Source organism: Myotis daubentonii, chromosome 19 (genome assembly GCF_963259705.1).
Source record: "Myotis daubentonii chromosome 19, mMyoDau2.1, whole genome shotgun sequence".
Lineage (NCBI taxonomy): Eukaryota > Metazoa > Chordata > Mammalia > Chiroptera > Vespertilionidae > Myotis > Myotis daubentonii.
This window is the reverse complement of record NC_081858.1, coordinates 4,651,682-4,673,199: the sequence shown is the minus strand read 5'-3', so window position 1 is coordinate 4,673,199 and position 21,518 is coordinate 4,651,682. Positions and strand designations below refer to the sequence as shown.

Below are 21,518 nucleotides of genomic sequence, written 5' to 3'. Positions count from 1 at the left end.
GATCGACTACCTCCTGCACAGCCCCTACTGGGGAATGAGCCCACAACCCAGTATGTGCCCTGACGGGGAATTGAACCATGACCTCCTGGTTCATAGGTCAACACTCAACAACTGAGCCAAGGCAGCCGAGCTGTCTGTTAGTTTTTAAGTGTTGAGGTGTAGGCTCCAATTCTAAGGTATTTTTTTTTAGTACTTTATTTTTAGCTTCTGTGGCCTTTTGCATGGAAATCCTTACTTTGCTTTCAAGAAATTGGGACGATGAGAAGTAAATGGCCGGCTTGAGGGGGTGTGAATATCTTTGCAGACTGTTTTGTGGCTCCACCTGGCCAGTAGTGTAATGTTGCCTATGCTTCAGATGGAATGAACTTTCAAGAAAGGAGAGGGGGACCCTGATCTGTAACCAGGTGCCTCCTGTTGGTGTGGGATCCACAGTGGCTAGCCTCGGCCTCAGCCCCTTCATTAAGGGAATGTACATGGAACCTGTGCTAGCCCCTGAGTGTTTCTGCCTCTGAATTATTTTGCTTTCTTTGAATAACCTTTCAATGTTCTTGCAGTTATACTCCCTGCTCAGAGAGGATACACCTGGCTGTTACAGAAATGGCAGCATTATTTCCCAAAGTAAGTCCCTTCCTACTTACTTGGTTCAGATCCTTTTAAAAAAACTGCAAGAAATTTCTTCATTACCTTGATAGCACATTATTCTTTTTGTGGCACAAAGAGTCTTACATCTGTAAACAGTCAGATACAGTATTGAAATATTTTTGTTCTACATGAATACTGGTTTTAATAAGACAAGAATGTCTGAACCCAGTGCTAAAAAGCAAAGCATTAACCCTTTGTGGTCGTATTAAATTTGGACATGGGTGTCGTACTGGTCGGAATTAATTTCCATTGAAAGAGCAGTGATACATAACATGCAAGATTATGAAGGATAAACAAGATTTATTAATTCTTTTTTGGAACTACGTCACTGCTAGTAGAATCACTACAAACGTTATCACTTTCTACGTCAGAGTCAGTATTCAAGGTGCCAAAATAAAACACTTCATCGTTACTTTCAGATTCGCAGTACACTTCTTTCAGTAACTTTCTTTTGCCATTTTGGAGTATTATTTTGAAATATCTTAACAAGCGAGAATGCCTAATTACAGTTAAACGTAATTTGTAAAGCTTTATTTGAAATTCTGCGAAGTATCTCCGAAGCTTGTCGATTTCTTCGCTCTCAAAAGGCGACTGACTCGCCACGGTGTTTTGCATGGCGAGTGTGGAACAACCGCGTTTGTTTATATTGAGTTTCGATATCCCCGATTTGTCGGGGCAATGTTTTGGTTCGTGACAAGGTCGCTTAGACACTTAAGAGCTTTCAGAGAAATTATGAACTGATACATGACTGAATAGAGTTAAGATTCGTACGGTTCCTTGCTGTGGTGGCTGAGAGCAGGCATACGACCGGAACGGTAACAAAGCTTTGGTGGCTGAGAGTAGACAAACGACCGCAAAGGGTTAATAGAATAAAAACAAAGCATTAATAGAATAAAATTAATAAAATAAAATCTGGAATATTTCACCCAAGTGGAATAATAATACCTCAGAACAGCACATCCTACTAAAATGATACTGCACGCACTTTGACCTTTGAGTTAGAGCACTTGGGCATCTCACAGTCACCAGGGGTGGCAAAGCTTGCAGCGCTCTGAGCCCCCGTTGAAAGGTGCCTGACAAAACTGCTCTCACTGGGGAGCAGCTGAAGTTGTTTTCAGAAGAATGTATGTTCCCCCTCTCGGATGTCCTCCCTACACTTCATGGCCAACGGCTGTGTTTTCTGTTTAGAAACCCAAGTCTGACATGGTGAGGACTTCCCTTCACTTACTGACATCCAGTGCCTACCGACTGCAGTCAGAATGCAAGAAGACCCTTCCCGGGGACTGCAGCCCGCCCACGGACATCCAGCTGGCCACACAGCAGGTCATCCAGTGTGCGTACGACATCGCCAAGGCCGCCAAACAGCTGGTCACCATCACCACCAAAGAGAACAACAACTGAGCGGCGGAGCTGGCCCCTCTGTTTCCTGGGCTTTTCACAGTCCCGTTACAAATGTAGATGTGGAACTCCCGATTTTTACCAGAAACAAACATTTAATGAAAGCTTAAAACTTTTTTGAAAAAGACTCAGTATTATTTTTGCATGTTTTCTAACAAATTTTCAATTATTAATTTAACCCACTTGCCTTACTTTGTGACTGTTTGCCAGTTTTTCTGATGTTCTGTTGTGCTGTCAGTGACTATTGAGCTCATGATCATGGACATCCAAAAGCATAGCTTCATTGTTGCAAGTTCGTTACCATTTATCCAGCCTTTAAAACTCCCTGCCTATGGTTAAAACTCTAAGTGAGATGTTTTAGTAAAACATTTTCTTGAGAGAGTTGGGTAAAAAAAAAAAAAAAATTCAACATTATCTGTTCCCTACCAAGCACTGTGCAATAAGTGAATTTTCTAACCTGTTGCAAATATCTCTTAAGTTTGGAGTATCTCCAAGCATGTATGAGGAGGACTTTGCCACTTTCTAAAAATAGTATAACGATCTCTCTTGGAAGGAAACAATGAATTGCTCCATTTCTTTTCACTGTGCTATCATGAGATGTTCTTTAATTTCTCTATCTTGATCTTCTCTATTTTACTATCATCCTGAAGTCTCCGTGGCATCAGATAAGCACTCATCCTCCACGTCGCGTGTCACTTGGCCACGTCCTGATAGGGGCACCGCCGTGTTACCACACGTGGTCTACTGCTCTGCCTTATCACAGGAAACCAGACTTCCCTTCCTGCGGACAGCGGGAGGAGCAGCGCCCCAGGCCATAGCTCCTCTGCACCCCCTCCCGTCAGTGCCGTGAACACGGGAAGAGAAACCCTCTGCGCCCAGACCTTGTATGGCACCTCTCTCATCTGAAACTCGGTCACTCCTTTGACCACGTAAAGCCTTCTTGCGACCTGCTTCGCATAGCTCGTCCCCTTTAAGGACTTCTTGTGAGGTAAGATGTATACAGTCATCTGGGTTTCTTTCTTTTTCACTATCGCACTGGTTTTTAAAAATTGGACATCAGCTTTCAAGAATTCCTTAGAGAGTGTTCTGCTGACTAGCAGCTGCCCCAAAGCTGTGGAAGAGCCCGGGTGTGAGCTCTGGGACACACAGGTGCTTCCTCAGTAGCTGGAGAGACCTTTCTGGTTCTGAGTGCCGAGCACATTCCTGTACCTGCTGACTGCAACCCCTTTGTGTGGGGCCTCGGACCTGACCTAGACCAGAGGCCAGGCCGCGGTGAGGAAGAGGAATGGGGTGAGCCAGGTGCGGGGCGGGGCAGGGGCATCAGGGGGGCCAGGGCACACCCAGTGGCACAGCAGCCCCCAGCTCCACTCGGGCTGCCAGGTGGAAAAGTGGATCCGGGGTTGCCAGAGCATTTATTTCTCAAGAGACTCCAGGAATCTGGATGTTTTTGTGCCATCTCTCTGTTTATAAATGCTGGCGACTCCTGCAGACATTTGCACAGCACATGTGGGTGAGCTGTGGTCTGGAGGCCGCCGCGCAGCCTCTGCCCTGGGGCCCTGCAAACTGGTGCGAGTCGGGCTTCCCTCGTCCCACCTGGGTTAGCCTGTGAGCCGTGCCCGTATGTGGCCACCCTTTCCTTGCTTTACCCATATATTCTGTCCCATAGTGCTCCTTCACACGTGTGAAGAAGTCACAATTATCAAAGTTGCCTAAATACATGCTGAACATGCCTGCACTGTCACAGAACTGTTTGATTCACAATCACCTTCATAGCTTGACCGTAAACTGTCATGAAAGGAGCACCTTGAGGGTGTTTGCTTGACTGAGTCACTGTGTGGACGCTCCTGCCGGCTTCACGTCACTGAGTAGCTTGGGGAAAGGGTCCAATCTCCAGAAGACTCGTCCACTTGCTGATGCGCACACCCTAAGTGCCACCCTAAGTGCCGTCGGTGCTGAGGGATGCTCCTACCTGCAGCTCCAGCCCCGTCGGGAAGCCGCCTCTGCATGCTGCACACTCAGTGTCCCTCTTTCCTGCCAACACCCGCCCTCCTGGGCGCATTGGGTCCTCAGGAAAGGCACAGCACGCTCTTGAGCTGGTGGCCGTGGCCCCCGGAGGACAGGTTTCTGAATAATGAGTCGTCTGCGATGGGCGCAGCGATGTCTTTCCTCGGACACGAGGACCTGCGATGAAGGGCGTTGCTTCTGCCCCAGAGGAAGTCCCGGAACGCGGAGCCCAGCGTTCTCGGTTGTAAGAACACCGCAGGGTTTGCTGTTGACCACAGCGCCAGAACTCCAGGAAGGAGTTCCAGGTGGCAAGACACACGGTGCTAGGAGGGCCGCCAGCTTCCTTCTCCGACCGCCCATGCCTCAGCCTCAGCCTCAGCCTCCGTGAGGCCCGCGTCGCAGGCTCTCTGTCCTGGGGCAGACCGCCCCGTGTCTGCACGACGCTCACCACTTTTTGCACTTGGGTCCCACAGCCTTGCACTAATGTCTGTGTCCTAATGTCATGTTTCCCCTGTTCTCAACCCCCTCCCCCAGAGCCGGTAGGTCAGAGGTGCCCTTTACACAACGGGCAGTTGCTGAGGCAGCTCCACCCCCAGCTCCGGGAACTGAAGGCACCTCTGCCTCAATGCAAATGGTTCTTGTTTGCCAAAGAGCAGTCGGGCAAATGCACACTCGGGAGCTGTCCGGGGTCTCGGGCCTCTAGGCTGGGAGCCAGGAGCAAGGCAGCCTGGTGGTCCCCACAGCAGCTGCGCGCTCCCAGACATAGCATTTTCCTTCTCATCCTGGTTGAAGGTCTCCCTTGTTTTTACGAAAGAAAAATGCTGCATAGGAATACTGAAATGCCTTTTATGGAAATGTGTTTTATCCATGTCACCCCTTCTTCTGCACTTATTTTTCATTTGTATTGTACATTCTATTCCTGTAATTATTGTACAACCTTTAAGCGTTGTAAAATTGTTTTGGAATTTGTGCCTGCTAGTTACGCAATAAACAGGCTCTATATCTGTCTCTGTGGTAATTGTATGTCTCCCGTCAATTAGTTGATGCTTCAGATACTCCCTCACCCCCCTCTGATGAGACAGCACTGAGATGCTTCGCCCGGGAGCTCAGCTTACAGCACGGAGGCCCTTTTCATCCTCTGCACTGAGCAGCGAGCTTTGTTAGGGAAACCCACGTCGGGGATCAGTTCCAGGTACCTTCTCACAGTGTGCTCTCTCCCTAAGTTTGACTTACATTCAGTGAGAGTGGCTGCGCACAGGCGCCCTCACCTCCTCTTCCCAGGTGAGCTGGTCATGGGGCTCGTTTAGTCTAAGGCCAGTGGTCGACAAACTCATTAGTCAACAGAGCCCAATATCAACAGTACAATGATTGAAATTTCTTTTGAGAGCCAAGTTTTTTAAACTTAAACTATATAGGTAGGTACATTGTTATTAACTTAATTAGGGTACTCCTAAGGCTTAGGAAGAGCCACACTCAAGGGGCCAAAGAGCCGCATGTGGCTCGTGAGCTGCAGTTTGCTGACCACAGGGACTCTAAGGCCATCGGTCTAACTTTCAGAGCAAGGCGCCCTGTGCAGGCTCACCCTGGGGACTGAATAGTCACACCGGGCTCATCGGGGCCACCCTCCGTCCTCAGCGGTCGTCCTCTGGAGAGGCGACTTGGGCTCTTCTCCCAGATGGAAGGGGTGCGGCGGGACCTGTCACCACGGGCACCTTTCTGAGCGAGATGTGCAGGGAAGATGGAGTCCTCAGTGATCCAGCTTGTCAGGTCCCGACCAGCTGGTCAGGCCGTCAGCGCCCACCCAGAAGCACTTCCGAGGGCAGGGCTTCCCCAATGAGCCGGCCCCGCCCGGGAGCTCACTGAAACCCTCCAGCATCTCGGACCCCGCAGCTGTGGGGAGGGCCCGGGGCTGCCGCTGCGGGTCCTGACTGCTCAGAAGCGCTGCTGCCCACCCTTCTCAGGGCCCTCCCCACCGGCAGCTCTGCGTTTCTGCTTTTAAATAGGTTTTTACAATAATTCTGACATTTATCAACTACTTCCTCTGCGCCAGGCACTGTGCTGGGTTCTTGATGTGGATTAGCTCCTTTAGTCCTCACCACAACCCCGTGGGCAGCAGTGCCGCTGAGGAAACTTACAGTCCTGCTGACTGCAGCTCATGCTCCCCTGACAGTGGGAAGAGGGGAGCATGTGGGTTACTGAGAGTCGTTTGTCTTGATTGGCCCCGATGGGCTTCACCACCCAGTGGAGTCTGTGACGAGGAGGCTCGGAGAACGTGGCCCCGTGGGGAGGGAGGCGTCTCTAGGTCCGAAGGGCAGTGGGTGACGTGAACACGGCTTCACTGGACACATGGGGCACAGTCTGCTTGTGGCCCTGGAGTGGAGACTGTGCCATCCTTGAGCCCTGGGCACTGGGACCCCTACAGCGTTTGTTCAGTGACTAACTGGGCGGACTGTCCTCTGGCTCCCAAGCACCTTGAACAGCGCTTTCCCGTCCATGGGGCTGCGCGGGGGTGACCTCACCGCAGGGACAGTTCAGTGACCATCTGAGGATGACCCGCTGCCCGGCAGGCTGGCGGGCAAGGCTGTCCAGGAGCCCGTCCCTGTGGCCCAGACACCAGGCTGGAAGACTGAGTGGTCCCCACCTCGGCCAGCCAGCCACCGAGCCAGACGCCAGGCCCCATGAGGTGTGTCAGACTCTGGCAAAGGCCACAGTCCCTCTGCAGAAGTGCCCGAAGAAACCCATTTGTGTCGTCAACCCAGAGGAGCAAGGCCTGTGTCACTGGTAAGCCAGATGCTCAGTTCCTCAGAACTAGGTCAGCGGCAGGCGTGGCAGTGCCACCCGGCAGGGGTGACCTCACACATGGGGAGTCCCCACAGCATCCTCTACCCTAAACGTTTCCACATACAAACAGAGACTATATAACGCTTTTAAGTTTTATGAAAAATACCTAAAAACCCAGATCCTGAAAATATTCATTATATCCATAAAATATTCATTATACCCACAATAAGTAGAAAAAGGTGCTTAAGAACAAAACCAATATGCATACACAAAATATATACCAGATAAAGAGTGTAAGAAATAGTACGACAGTGGAAGCTCTAAATTTGGAAACATATTTTTTAATAAATTTTTATTGATTTCAGAGAGGAAGAGGGAGAGATAGAAACATCAATGATGAGAGAATCATTGGCTGCCTCTTGCACACCCCCTACTGGGGATCAAGCCCGCAATCCGGGCATGTGCCCTTGACTGGAATCAAACACAGGACCACCCATATCAGTTCTGTACTAGAGCTCAGACAATACAACTGCTGTTTCCTTGTGGAGAAGAGGCTCCAATGGAAATGAGAGGGGAGGCAACACCAACTTACCAGAAAAATGAGCATAACCTAGAATAAGGGAACAGTCCTAGAGAATATTCTGTCCAAACCTGCAGCGGTGGATGAAATAAGTCAAAATCTATCATTCTACACAACCACTTTGCAGCAATAATAAAGCAACAGTAAGAGCCTGGAAGCAATGCCGTCAAACCAACTTTATTTCACAATGAGGGGACATCTGAAATGGGAATAAATGAGCCTGCATGGAAAGTGGTGTCAGGGGATCATATCCAAAGAAACTCAAGACAAAATGAGAAACAGATTAAGGATGCCGTCTGCAGCTTCATGTGTTCTGTAGCGCAATGGGAGTGAAAGGCGATGCAGCCCGCCCACTCAGGAGTTTTAAACAAACTCTGGTTTTAATAACGTGGAACAGTCATTAGCTATAATTTACTGATAGGGATTCTTGAACACAATATAACGAAAACTGAAACTTGACCGAAAGACATGAAAAAAATGCAAGTCGTAAAAATGTGCTGCCAGGAACTTTTTGCAGCTATTTGTGGAGATTAATCTAGACCTATGTCACTCTGATGTGACGGGGAAGAGAAGTCTGTGGCTGAGTCTGATCTCATTTCCTCAGGTCAATGCCTCCCCTTCCTCTGGCACAGAAACCCCAGGAGGCTGTACGTGCCCGAGACCTTCCTAAGACACCAAAGGTCCACAGTGTCACATCACAAGGCGAGCCATGCAAGCGACCTTGAGGCTCAGTGACGGATCACTCCCCTCCCACCACACAGCGCGCATTGGAAATTCCACCAAAATGCTTCCCAAAGACTCTTTTCTCGTCCCCGTTCCGGAAGGCACCCCTGGACCACACCAGACGGTCTCAGGGTTCACAGTTCTTCTCTTCAGAAAACAAGACGGGACCCTGCTGGGACCACTACACTAATACCCCACACCCTTGTCTTCAATAGAACACATTTAAACTGCAATTTAAACATTAAGAGCCTTCCCTCAGATCTCTGGCTGGGGGCGTCATTGGAGGCTGACAATTAAGGGCGAGACAGCAGAACCTGGATCCTGCCGTGGACACAACTTGGAACTCCGCCTGGACTTGCAGCCTTGCATTCCTCATGAACAGCACAGGCCGTGACAGCACGGTCAGCGTGTGATCCTAGCCCCTTTCTTAACTCGGAAAGGAGGGAAGGCCTCCTGCCGGTGTTAGTCTGTCCAGCCCTTGATCCACGTAACCTGGACCTGCACAGGCTCGCTGAGCTATTGCCAGTGACCCCAACACTAGAACAGGACGTTGTCACACCGTCTGCTGCTGCACATCAAAGGCCTTCGCACCTCAGCTCTGTGCTTCCAGTGGCAAGGAAATCAGTTCCAAGCAATTCTGGGACGCCCATAAGGCTGAAAACAGAAAGAAAACCTGAAATTAGATCAGCGTTCTCTGAAGCAATGGGAATTAATCCATTTCAAGTAAAAGCTACAAGCACAGTATAAACAGCTGTTGTCACTTACAGCCAAAGCAGCACTGACCCCAGGCCACAGATGAGGCACTTGCTGGCTTGTTTTAAAGTACCAGCCCTGAGTACATTTTCAGGTGTGCTCTGTGACACCCTGACCCTGAGACTCTCACTGGCCCATGGTCACCAAGTTTAAAACGCTGTCCCCTGCACCTCAAGAGCCCAGCCGGTCAGGACATTAACATTCTGTAGCAGGTGCAGTAGCTGCTGATGGTTTCATCGGCTTCCAAGGAGCCGGCCTGCCTTGCAGCGCTCAGAGCACCTGGGTCCCTGATAAAGGAGGGGCAGCGGTGACGGCCTGCTGGCCTCAGCGAGCTCCCTCAGAGCAGGGGTCACTGATGTCCTGGAGTGTCAGGGAAAGGGGGAGAGGAGGGGAGGACCGACGAGGGGGCGGGGTTCTGACGTCTGCATAGTTAGGGCCCAGAACCACAGCCTTCTCCTCTCACCAGCTGTGGCTCACACTCTCCCAAGATTGCTATTTGTCCCCAAACAGGGTCCCAGGACACAGCTTAGCAGTCGGGACCTCCCTCCTTGGGCTGCAACGACAGGAGCCAAAGCAAAATCACCTCCAGGGCTGTCTGAGGCCCCACCAAAGACCGAAACAGACCCCGTCAAGGTGACCTACTGTAGCGAAAAGGACACATACAAGAGGAGAGCAAGGGTCTCCCAGCTGCTGGGAGCAGAGCCGCGCACAGCGTGTGCACAGGCTGGAGAGCAGGGGCCAGGCCGAGGGGCTTGGCAGGGGTGGCCCGTCCCCGCAGGCTCCCCACCTTGGGCCGGTATCCCTGCTTGGCCATCATCTTTGCCTCCTGCTGCAGCAGGGCACTGGTGAGCTGCTCCGCCTGCCTCGCCTCCTCCTCTTCCTCCGCCTCCTGCTGGTCCGCTTCCCAGGCCTGCCGCTGGCGCTCTGCCACCTGCACACACAGAGTAAGTCACCGGAGACCAGGCCCGCGGGGCAGAGCCTGCCTCCGATCAGCAGGGAAGCTGTGGACCTACCCCCGCTGGAGTCAGCAGGTGAGAGGGAGGGACGTGCCCACAGCGGGCGGGGCATGTGGTGCGGAAGCGTCGTGCGCGTGGCAGTGCGTGCCTGGTAGGAAGCCCTGGACGCGGCCATGTCCGTCTTTGGGGGATTATTTTGTTACCTATTAGGTACTGAACTGAATGGAGGCTTGTGGCCCAGTGGGCGACGGGGTTGCAGGTGGGATAGGAATGAGACGGGGGCAGTAATGACAGACGCGCTCCACAGGCGGGGGACCTAGTGGAGCGTGAGCTGCAGTCAGCAGGAGAGACATGAAAGTGGGCCTGAATCCTGTGCCACCACCACGCAGGGTCCACCACGCAGGGCCACGCAGCCCTGTGGCCGCAGCGCTCATCCCCTCGCGGAGGCTGCTCCCGCCCTGAGGGGCCCACCTGGGCTTCCAGCTCCTGTTTCCTGGCAGATTTCAGTTCCTCACTCTCCTCTTTCTCTCGACGAGCTGACTCTCTTGCCTCCTCCAGGTTCTGAATAAGTTGCTCCCTGTGTCTTAGGGATTCCTCTTGCGCCCGTCGGTTTTGTTCAATCTTTTCTTGTATTTGCTGTTGTCTCCCTGTCAGGACCTGGCCTCCGCAGAAAGGAAAGGGAGGTTTTGGGTTGCCTCTTAGCAGACACCTGTTCTGCAAGCTGTGGGCAGCTGGCTGCACCGGTGCCGAGACCCAGCCTGCACCTAAACTCGCCAGACGAAGGCAAGCCCAGACGAGAGAACCGATTCAAGTTCCCCCTTTAAACCACTTTAAGGTAACTCAGCACAGGGAAATGAAGACTTTCCCCCAAAAGATTTCCTTTTAGCTGCTGTGTGTCTTATACACATTATTTAAATGCTGGCAAATAAAACACATTCTTTAGTCCACTTTTGATTACGCACCCACAAAAAACAAGGCTAGGTACGGACAAGCTTCACACACGAAGATGTTTACTGCAGTGTTTCCTATAATGGCTCAAAATTAGACAAAGAATGGAAACTCACCAAGGGGAATGGAAAAACAAACTATGGTATACCCATGCGATGATATACTATGCAGCCATCAAAATATTTACAGCCCTAGCCGATTTGGCTCAGTGGATAGAGCATCAACCTGCAGACTGAAGGGTCCCGGGTTCGATTCTGGTCAAGGGCACATGCCTGGGTTGTGGGCTTGATCCCCAATACGGGGTGTGCAGGAGGCAGCCAATCAATGATTCTCTCTCATCATTGATGTTTCTACCTCTCTCTCCTTCCCTCCCTCTTCCTTCCTATCTGAAACCAATAAAAAAAATGTTAAAAAAAATTAAAATTGAAAAATGGTATTTACAAAGAAGATGTAATAGCATGTAAGAATGCTTGAAATCAGATCACACAGCATAGGAAGAGATATGTAGGTAAATGTTGTGTCGAGACGGAGTGTGGAAGGAAGGAGGAACAGTAGTGGTGTAGGCGGCAGGGGTCTGGGTGATTTTCTGCACTGAAGTATTTCTAACAAGCGAATATTACATTCTTTAATGGCCAGAGAGGACTCTGTCCCCAAAATATCTGGCAGGCTCAGTCCCTAATTCCCACACCAGCCCGGCACCGCCAGCCACACCCTCACAGCGCGATTACCTCGGCCATCAGCCTGTCCCGTGCGCTCCTCTCGCGGGCCCACTCGGCCTCTCTCTTTTCCCACATCTCCTTGGCTTCCTCCCTGGGGAAACAAGACGATGGCAGCAGCTCCTCACCCGCACCGATGGCGGACGGACAAGCAGGGCTCCGAGGCCTCGGCCGGCACAGCTGTGGGCCAGCCTCAAATAAACCTCTCCTCACGGAGTGTCCCTACCAGCAAGACCTTGCAGTGACCTTTTTTTAATGCTCCACCTCTTTCTAAAAGGCTCTCTGATGACTTGCACCTGGGCCACTTCAACACTGAGGCGAATGAAGCTGCCGGTGCCTGAGCTGTGGCCGCGCTCCTGGGGTCCCGGCCGGCGCAAACGAGGGACTTCCTCGCGTCTCAGGGCCCGCGGACCTGCACTGGGCGGGGCATCTGCACACACGTGCTCAAGGAATGCTGCCTGCTGTTTGTGTCAACCTGCTGGGCTCACTGTTAGGACCCAGACCCATCTGTACAGCCCCAGCAGCACCATCTCCAGCATGGGGACCATTTCCTTTCAAATGCTAAGACTTCAGATGAGCAGGGCCTTACTTTAACCCTAAGGATCTTCATCGTGACCGAAAGGAAACACCCGCACAAGCCAGGTCCTAACAAAGCCGCTCCTCAGGACGGCGTTTCGGGAACCGACCCCGGGGAGACCTGCTGGGACCCGGGACAGAGAGGCGGGCGCGCCCACAGCCGCCTCACCTCAGCAGCACCTGCAGCTCCGCCTCCTGCTCCCGCTCCCGCTGCAGCTGCTGCTCCAGGGCCTGCTGCATCCACGCCACGTCCGCCCGGGCCTGCTCCCGCCGCGCCGAGTGCTCCCGCTGGGCCGCCTCCTCCGCCTCCAGGAGGGCCTGCAGGATGCGCTTGTCCGCCTCCTGGAGGGAGGAGGGGAAGGAGGAGGAAGGACTGTGGGCGCTGGCGGAGCCCCTCTCCTGTGCAGACACTCGTGATGCTGCCAGATGCTCTCCACGTGGAGGCAGAAGAGGGTGGGATGGTTGAAACGACACGGCGGAGGCCCAGGAGCTGCTCTCTGCCTCAAGGGAGAGCCCTCTGCTGCCACCCGCAGGTCCCTGCCCTCAGACACATCTGGGAGCTCAGCCTTTGCGGACAGTTTGACAGCAATCCCACTTCTAAGAACACAGACTCCAGATGCACACATGCCGAGGTTTATGCACAAAAGTTCACTGCCGCCGTCACGTAAGAGGGGAAAGCCGGAAATGCAAACACCCGGGTAGGGCCAGCTGTTAGGTACATGGCGGAAGGGTGTGAAGGAACCAGGAATCCAGGGGCCTAGAGCTGGGAAAGGCGCCTCCCTTGCGGGGAAGCCGGAGGGCGCTGCCAGGGAGGAGGAGGACTCGCAGGCAGGGAGACAGGACACTGAGCAGCTGGGAAACAGAACAAGCTCGACCTAAGCAGACGGATCCCAAAGTGGGAGCGTTACCCTCAGGTACACAGCCGAGGAGCGCGGCTTCGGGTGCGTTTTTTAGAAACCACCACCTCCCTGCGTGTGCTGGTGTAAACATACGCACAGGGCACGTGCCAGCAGAGCCGGCTGGGGAGGGCGGAGACGGCAGGGCCGGGCCGGGGTCTCACTCTGCGTTTCACTTCTCACTGAGCAATGGAAACATGGCTCTCAGAGGTGAGAGGACGCCAGGCGGCCTCTCCACTCACCAGCTCCTCCTGGATCTGCTGTGCGCGTCTGTTGAGTTGCACGTTATACTGATGTCTCAAAAAACGTCTAAAAAGGAAGAACATATTGGTTCCCTTCATCAATGTCTTATCAAGAACTAGACAGAAGTTAGACAGCTACTCACTACAGGGTGCACCCTTCCTGTTTCAGAGACACCGAGAGAGCGAGAGAGAGAGAGAGAGAGAGAGAGAGAGAGAGAGAGAGAGAGAGAGAGAGGCAGGCTCTGAGGGCGGAGCCCCTCCACGCACCCCAGCTCCGCCTTCTGCCGCAGGGCTGCCATCTGCTTCCTCTCTTCCGCCAGCCGCTCCAGCTCCCACCGCTGCCTCAGCAGGTTCACCCGCTCCTGCTTCAGTTTGGTGGCCTGTGGTTACAATGACAGCAACCCCAGGAGGTCAGGAGACTCAGCTCCCTTCACTCATCTCCGTTCCCAGCAGACTAGGCGACAGGCTGGCCTGGCCGCCTGGCGATCATGCCCCTCCCACCGCTGAGCCCCTTGCTGCAGCTCAGCTCACTCCTTCACCCAACTCAGATGAGCCATTTCTTACAAGAGCCGTTGCCAACCCTGTGGACAAGGAGCCCCTGCTCTGTGCTCCCCGGGACCCTGTACTGCCCACGCCTCCCTGTGGCTCACCATCTGCCCCTTCACCCGTGAGGGCAGGTCTGTGGGGCTCGCTCACGGCGGTATCTCTAGCACCCAGCCCAGCTTGGCACCCAGAATAAGTCGTGAGCGCCAAGATCTAGTTCTCCATTCATTCAGGCCAGGGACGGGGGGCTTCCCTCCTGAGTGGGAAGGTCCCACCCCCTCAGGGAAACTGCACATCTTTCTCAAAATAGCCTTCAGACCAAAGGCCCTCATGGTTTGTGCCTTGAGTCCAAAGCCTGCTGGCCAGGGGGAGCCACGTGCCATCTCCACGCGGCTGACATTCTAGGATGAGGCACACAGCACGACGCAGGAGCAGGGACAACCGCAGATGCCAGCCGCGTTGCTGCATTTCTGAGAATCGCCTCCCCAGGATGCTCTCTCTTCACAGCAGCCATGAAATGCCCATTTGTAACAAGCACTGAGAGGAGGCCCCCTGGGCGCGGCCGTGCCCTCACCTCCATCTCCTGCACCTTCAGCTCCTCCATCTGCTGCAGCAGCGCCTCCGCCTGGCGTTTATCCTCCAACTGCCTCCTCTCCTCTTCTGCTTTCATCCGTCCCAGCGCTTCCCTGCGGGCCGTCGCATATTCATTTTCATACCGTTTGTTCTCTTCCTCCTCCACGGCTTCTTGCTGCGTGGGGCCAAGTGAATCGAGATCAGTCTCCGTAACACGCAGCCCGAGCGTGCAGCCGGCCGCAGGCCGGGGTCCTCACCCCACGCGCCCACCTGAGCGGCCACTCGCCGCTGAGTGACCCTGCGCTCGTGCTCATGGGAGCCGTGGCCTGACCCCCGCTTCCGAGAGACGCGGCTGGGAGCACGCGGCGCAGTGCGGGCACCACAAACACCCTGAGACACGGGGAGTCTCCACTATCGCCCGTGGGACGTTTCCTGAGTCCGAGCCCACACCTGCTTTTTTTCTTCTTTCTGTGTTTCCCAAGAGCTTGCCACGTGCTTCTTGTGAAGGTCCGACTCAATCTGAGGATAAGAAGGAGATGATTCATTTCCTCTGGGGTCACCCAGCAGACGTCCCCTGGGAGCGCGGGCCTGCACTGACACGTGACCGTGACTCCCTTTGTGAGGACGCAAGCGTGGCCCAGGTGTCTGGGGAGGGAGCACAGGCTGACCCCAAAGCAGGTCAACTGGAAAACCAGCCCGGCCGGCGTGGCTCAGTGGTTGAGCGTCGACCTGTGAACCAGGAGGTCACGGTTCGATTCCTGGTCGGGGCACATGCCCAGGTTGCAGGAGACAGCTGATAAATGATTCTCTCTCATCATTGATGTTTCTATCTCTCTCCCTCTCCCTTTCTCTCTGAAATCAATAAAAAAAAATTTTTTTTTTTAAAAGAAAGAAAACCAAAGGGCCCAGGTTCTAAACCAATTTCAAGAGTTGGAACAAAGTAATAGCAGCTTTCCTCCCAGTTCCCTGGGGTTCAGCAGGAGCAGGCCAGCAGACACTGAAATGGAAACACCCTCTCAAAGGCCCCCTGCTTGGTCTAAAGCCCCCGGCTCGGGGCAGCAGGAGCGGGTGAGGGCCCAGCGCAGCCCCGCCTCCCGCGCGCCTGACAGCCGCAGCTGTGGATGCATGAGGCCAGCTCCAGCAGAGCAACACGTCTGCGCGGTTAGTAAGAGAGTCGTGTTTAAAGGGTCTTTCGGATCAGAAAATGAATTGCATACAGTACTCTGTCCAAAAGCGTTATGTGGGAAATTGTTCATAAAAATTTAAATTTTCTTTCTCAACTTACAAATATGGACGTTTGCAACTAAATGTTCTGAATAAGCTTTTCGGAGCAAATGGCTTTGGAGGACCCATGAAGCAGGTGCCTCAATCCAGAAGGTCCTCTCTTCATCTCTGCACCCGCAAGTTAGCACCCATGTCCTTCTAACGCCTCCACCAGCGGCTCCGCTGGGACGCCTGTCTGAGCTCCACTGAGCGGGGCACTGTCCTGATGCCCGCACCCTGCACTGTAACGAGCTGCCCACTGGCTCCCCCAGGAGGAGTGGGGGGCCGCCTCTCGCTGCACAGGTGGACATCACACCAGATGGGCAATGACAGTGGTTAAATCACCAAGGAACCAGATCTGCTGGTGCTCCTCTCAGGGCTGGAGTGCTCCCTCCTGCCTCCACCCAGTGCAAGATGCAATCTAAAACCAGCCGGGACACGCGATGTCGCCCCCTTAGGGTGCCCGGTTCTCACCTCCCGAAGTGTGGGGTCGTTCTTTTTCCAGTGTTCATACAAAAGCTGCTCAGCAATCTGCCAAGGAAACAGAGGGAGCCTGGGGTGGCTTTGCAGTCCACGCACGTTTCGGATAACCCACCCTGGGAGCCAGCTGTCACTGCACCGCCCTCAGAGCCCCCGCCTGGCACCCACGGGTCCGGGAGCCAGACCCGAGCCGAACCAGACGGCGCTGACAAAGCCTCTGGCGGCGGTGACGGAGGGCGCCAGACCGGACGGCACGTGTGGGTCCTAGACGCTGCAGGTCTGCTTCCCACGACACAGCAGCTAAAACCCGGCCCGGCTCACCTGCCACTCAGCTACGTTGGAAGAGAAAATACACCAGTCCCAGGCCTCGTGGGGCCACAGAACTGGAATAAAGAAAAAGAACTAAGATGGGATGATTTCAAGGGCCACGGAGAACAAAGACGACTCATGCAAAACACCCAAGTGGAAAACAGCTGAGAGGCAGCGCTTTCCTGCTGGCTCTGAAGTTACGGCCGTCGCGTCCGTGCCGAGCGGCCAGGGGTGACCGCGTGCACAGCCCTGACGGCTGGGATGCTGCCGAGGGCGTGAGAACGTACCAGCTTCCTTTGCTCTTCCCGGGCTGACTTGAGAGTCCTGTGCTGCTCCCGAATTCTTTTTTCCCTCAAGTTCATGCTCAGCCTCAGCTCCTCCAGTTCTCTGGCCAGCAGGTCCTGCTCCTCTAGCAGCAGCTGCTGGAGTCTCTCCCGCCTGGCCGCCAGCTGCCTCCTCTTCTCCTCCTTCATCTTCTCGCGCTGATAGGCGTGCATGCTGGGTGAGAAGGAGCCACCAGAGTCAGCCATGTGGGCCACGGCGACCTGGATAAAGAGGCTGAGGTGGGCATAACAGGGTGGCACGGAGGTCACAGGACACTATGCAGAACAGAACCCTGTACCTGCAATAAGAAGACGTGTAATACGCTTACATGTGCACACGGTAACAGTACTAGCAGTTACCATGCACCAGATAAAACCACGCTGTTCATCACATACATCCTACAGAGCTTCAGCCCCCTTCACTGACGAGGAAACGGAGGCTCACTCAGGCAGGAGACAGTCAGGATTTCTATCTAGGCCTGTCGGACTCTGCTTTTAACTTCCGTATTTTTACATCTCTCTCTCTCTATAAAAGCCTAAGCAACTGTCCGACCGTTCACCTATGACGCACAATGGCCACCAGGGGGCAGACACTCCAAACAGCAGAGGAGGGAGCCTGATTCATGCGGAATCAGCCATGGGTGAGGTTGCTGCTGGGGCACTGTCGGCCCTGAATCTGCTTCACCTGCACCAGGACCCGGAGAGGAGGGCTCCCCGCAGGCCAGGCCGAGCCCGCCCCCCCCCCCAGTGCACAAATCCGTGCACCGGGCCTCTAGTATTTTTATACAAATAAGGTGCATGTGTGTGTATATATTTATACACAAACACAAATGGGGAAAAGTATGGGAGGATAGGCAATCAGGCTGGGGACGTGGGGTTACAAGGTGACTTCCAGATTCTACATAAATTTCTTTTCCTTTTTTAAACATTTTTATACATTTCTTATTGATTTCAGAAAGGAAGGGAGAGAGAGAGAGAAACATCAGTGATGAGAGAGAATCACCAATAAGCTGCCTCCTGCACAACCCCTCCTGGGCATCGAGCCTGTGACCTCCTGGTTCACAGGTCGATGCTCAACCACTGAGCCACACCAGCCGGGCTCCACATACATTTCTTATCATTTTGTTTCTTTCAGTGCAAATGTATTGCTTCACTGATTATCTTTTTTCCAATTTCCAGCTGGAAAGAATCGCCAGGCAGGCAATCTGTGCTGTCCAGCAACTCCCTGGAGAAAACATGCGACCGAGCCATACTCCGCCAGGTTCTTAAGACGACATCCCCTGACCAGCACGTGGCCGCCCACCTCCGTCCAATCCCGGTGGCCAGTTACCTCCGCTGGTAGGAGGCCTGGGAGCTCCATTCCGCCTGTTTGGAGCTGCAGGCACTGGACATCCTGAAGTAGCGGCTGTTCTCATCCCACTGCTGCCGAAGCCGGGCCTCCTGCTCTCGGTGGCGCTGCCGTGCTACCTGCCAGTCCAGGAGTCTCCCGCTGCACCAGGAGGGGGGCAGCGTGGGGAGTGCCATCTGGGAACAGCAGGGCAGGGAGATGAGCTTGCTGCCAGCCCAGGAACCCTCTCGAGCTCGGCCTCATCCCTCAGTGAGGGGTCCTCACTCTCTGGCTGCACACGGGAATCGCGGGATGGAGCCCAGGCCCCCCTCCAGACCAATTAAATCCAGTCTTCATGTCGGCCTCGGCATCAGCAGTGTTTAAATGATCTGCCCTCAGGGCTGCAAACCCCAGACTTAAATAAGCCTGAACTGCACCCAAGGGCACTGCAGACGGACAGGGAACCAGTCCTGGCAGTGCTGGGCCAGGCACACCGGGCACTTCTATGCTCTGCATAAGGAGCGGTCACGTACAGAACACGTCTACGTGCCAAGCTCGCGGTGTATACGGCCTTTTCCTTACTGCCACCCATTACTGGCAGGGAGGGAACTTAAGTTCGAAGAGATAAAGTGACTTCCCAAGATCACAAAGCAAGGGAGAGGAAATAAAAGAACTGGGAAACAAGGACTAAGTCCTGTGGGTCTGAGACCAGGGCCCAGGCTCCAGCCTGCAAGAGGCTGCCCGCAGGGACCAGCAGCCCTGGCTTCCTCGCCCTGGGGAGGGGCCTGGCCCAGGTGTCACACCTGGAAGTGTTCTGGGTTCTCACGGAGGGCAGACCCCTCATTGCACTGATGGAGACACTGCGACCCGCAGAGAGGGTCACAGAGCAGCCTGGGGACCCACAGGGAGACTGGGAGGCAGTCTCACTCGGACACCTTTCCTGACCCCGTGGCCGCCCCAGGGCAGGTCTGCAGCCTGGCCAGGACTGTGCTTAAGGCCCATCCTCGGAGTAAGCCACGCCTGGCTTCGCGCCACCCTCGGACTCGGGGAGCCACTGCGGCTGGACTCATCCCCAGCCGCCTGGACTCATCCCCGACCGCAGGGCTCATCCCCATCTCCCTGGGCTCATCCCCGTCTCCCTGGGCTCATCCCCGGCGGCAGAGCTCATCCCCGTCCGCCTGGGCTCATCCCCGTCCGCCTGGGCTCATCCCGGGCCAGCTGGGCTCATCCCGGGCCAGCTGGGCTCATCCCCATCTCCCTGGGCTCATCCCCGTCTCCCTGGGCTCATCCCTGACCGCCTGGGCTCATCCCCATCTCTCTGGGCTCATCCCCGTCCGCCTGGGCTCATCCCCATCCGCCTGGGCTCATCCCTGTCCTCCTGGGCTCATCCCTGACCGCAGGGCTCATCCCTGTCCTCCTGGGCTCATCCCCGTCTCCCTGGGCTCATCCCCGTCCTCCTGGGCTCATCCCCATCTCCCTGGGTTCATCCCCGTCCTCCTGGGCTCATCCCCGTCTCCCTGGGCTCATCCCCGTCCTCCTGGGCTCATCCCCATCTCCCTGGGCTCATCCCCATCTCCCTGGGCTCATCCCCATCTCCCTGGGCTCATCCCCGTCCTTCTGGGTTCATCCCCGTCCTTCTGGGCTCATCCCCATCTCCCTGGGCTCATCCCCGTCCTCCTGGGCTCATCCCCGTCTCCCTGGGCTCATCCCCGTCCTCCTGGGCTCATCCCCATCTCCCTGGGCTCATCCCCATCTCCCTGGGCTCATCCCCGTCTCCCTGGGCTCATCCCCATCTCCCTGGGCTCATTCCCGTCCTCCTGGGCTCATCCCCATCTCCCTGGGCTCATCCCCATCCGCCTGGGCTCATCCCCATCTCCCTGGGCTCATCCCCATCTCCCTGGGCTCATCCCTGACCGCAGGGCTCATCCCCATCCGCCTGGGCTCATCCCCGTCCTCCTGGGCTCATCCCCGTCCTCCTGGGCTCATCCCGGACCGCAGGGCTCATCCCCGGCCGCAGGCGGGCGGGCTTCCACGCTTCCTTCTTCGCCTTGGCTGCGCGAGCTCCGGGCTCCAAGAAGCGAGGTTGCGGGTCCGGATCGGCCACCACCAGCCCGGCTGCCCCCCAGCCGGCCGCACCCTCTCTCGGCCTCAGCACACACATGTGACCAAAGGGCCCCGAGCGCGGCGGGAGCAGGGAGCGCGGATGCCGGTCTCGGGGCGCCCCGCGCTCGCGTCCCGGGTGCCCGCGGGGTTGCCCCCGGCGCGAGGCCGCGCGCTCGGCCACGGCGGGTCCGACCCCACGCCGGCTCCCGGCCGAGCCCACGCTCCGACTCACGTTTCTCCGCGCCCGCCGTTCCCGGGGAGTCCCCGCGTCCGAGCGCCCGCAGGCCCAGCCGACCCGCCGCCACCCTCCGGCCGCGCAGCCCAGCAGCCGTTTCCCCGCTCGTTGCTCGGACGCCGCGCCGCGACGGGGCCCCGCGAGGGCCAAGCGGCCCCGGCGCCGTCCGGCCTCCCGGAGGCCGCGTTTTTCTCTGGCGCCGCCTCGTGGCGGGCGGGAGGTCATCGCAAGCGTCGCTGATGCTGGGAACCGGGAGGAAGGAGGGTGGTGACCTGGGGAGACCAAGGGGAGGGTGGGGAGACGGGGGTACGCAGGGAGGCGCATATAAGCTAGGCCCTCGCTGCCAGGGGTTCTCAGACCTGACTGCACACGGATGCCCTGGGAGGTCTTAGAAAGGCAGATGCCCCAGCCCCGGCCGGTTTGCTCAGTGGATAGAGCGGCAGCCCACGGACCTTCAGAAGGGTCCCGGGTTCGATTCTGTCAAGGGCACGTACCTCAGTTGCAGACTCCATCCTCCCCCTGGTCGGGGCATGTGCAGGAGGCAACGAATCGCTGTGTGTCTCTCACATTGATGTTTCTCTCTGTCTCTCCCTCTCCCTCCCACTCTCTCTAAAATGCAATGGAGAAATATCCTCGGGTGAGGATGAATAAGAACAACAAATGCAGGTGCCCTAAAAAAACCCAAAAATCCAAATACCCACACCCAACTCCAGGCAAATCCCATCAGGCGCTCTGAGGGATAGCGGTCGCCTAAGCTCCCCATGCATTCCAGGTGCAACTCCTGGTGTAAATGGGCCTGTTCTGGTAACTTTCTTTCTCTTTTTAAAATATTTTTATTGATTTCAGAGAGGAAGGGAGAGGGAGAGACAGATAGAAACATCAATGATGAGAGAGAATCATTGATCGGCAGCCTCCGGCACGCCCCCCCCACTGGGGATTGAGCCCGCAACCTAGGCATATGCCATTGTCCAGAATCGAACCTGGGGCCCTTCCGTCCGCAGGCCAACGCTCTTATCCACTGAGCCAAACCAGCCAGGGCCTTCCTTTCTTTTTTTAATAATTCTTTATTGTTGAAGGTATTACATCTGTCCCCCCTTCCTTCCCTGTGTTATGGTAACTTTCTACTGTCTTAGATTGGTTGTAGGTT

General features: G+C 55.3%; 2 protein-coding genes across 14 annotated transcripts in view; one reads left to right on the top strand and one right to left on the bottom strand.

Moving 5' to 3' along the window:
* Positions 1-5,062, top strand: part of GIT2 (GIT ArfGAP 2) — a 51,211-nt gene extending 46,149 nt beyond the window's left edge. For all 9 annotated transcript variants that reach the window (XM_059676191.1, XM_059676190.1, XM_059676197.1 and 6 more), the window contains 2 exons: positions 555-618; positions 1,831-5,062. In XM_059676191.1, coding sequence (XP_059532174.1) covers positions 555-618; positions 1,831-2,043 — 277 coding nt within the window. In that variant the 3' untranslated portion in view covers positions 2,044-5,062. The remainder of the gene's footprint in view (positions 1-554; positions 619-1,830) is intronic.
* A 2,504-nt stretch (positions 5,063-7,566) lies between these two features.
* TCHP (trichoplein keratin filament binding) lies at positions 7,567-20,547 on the bottom strand. 5 transcript variants are annotated; one of them, XM_059677055.1, is made up of 13 exons: positions 20,369-20,547; positions 18,037-18,230; positions 16,671-16,881; positions 16,069-16,125; positions 14,782-14,850; positions 14,333-14,506; positions 13,483-13,595; positions 13,216-13,282; positions 12,247-12,419; positions 11,514-11,595; positions 10,309-10,494; positions 9,669-9,812; positions 7,567-8,782 (listed from the first exon to the last, which is right to left on the bottom strand). In XM_059677055.1, the coding sequence occupies exons 2-13, from the start codon at positions 18,228-18,230 to the stop codon at positions 8,750-8,752; spliced, it is 1,503 nt and encodes a 500-aa protein (XP_059533038.1). In that variant the 5' UTR covers positions 20,369-20,547; the 3' UTR covers positions 7,567-8,749. The 5 variants fall into 5 exon arrangements, with proteins under 5 accessions (XP_059533038.1, XP_059533037.1, XP_059533039.1 ...); XM_059677054.1 differs by lacking the exon at positions 20,369-20,547 and adding an exon at positions 18,319-18,421; XM_059677056.1 differs by lacking the exon at positions 20,369-20,547 and adding an exon at positions 16,396-16,457 and having other exon boundaries at positions 18,010-18,216.
* Between the last annotated feature and the right edge of the window lie 971 nt (positions 20,548-21,518).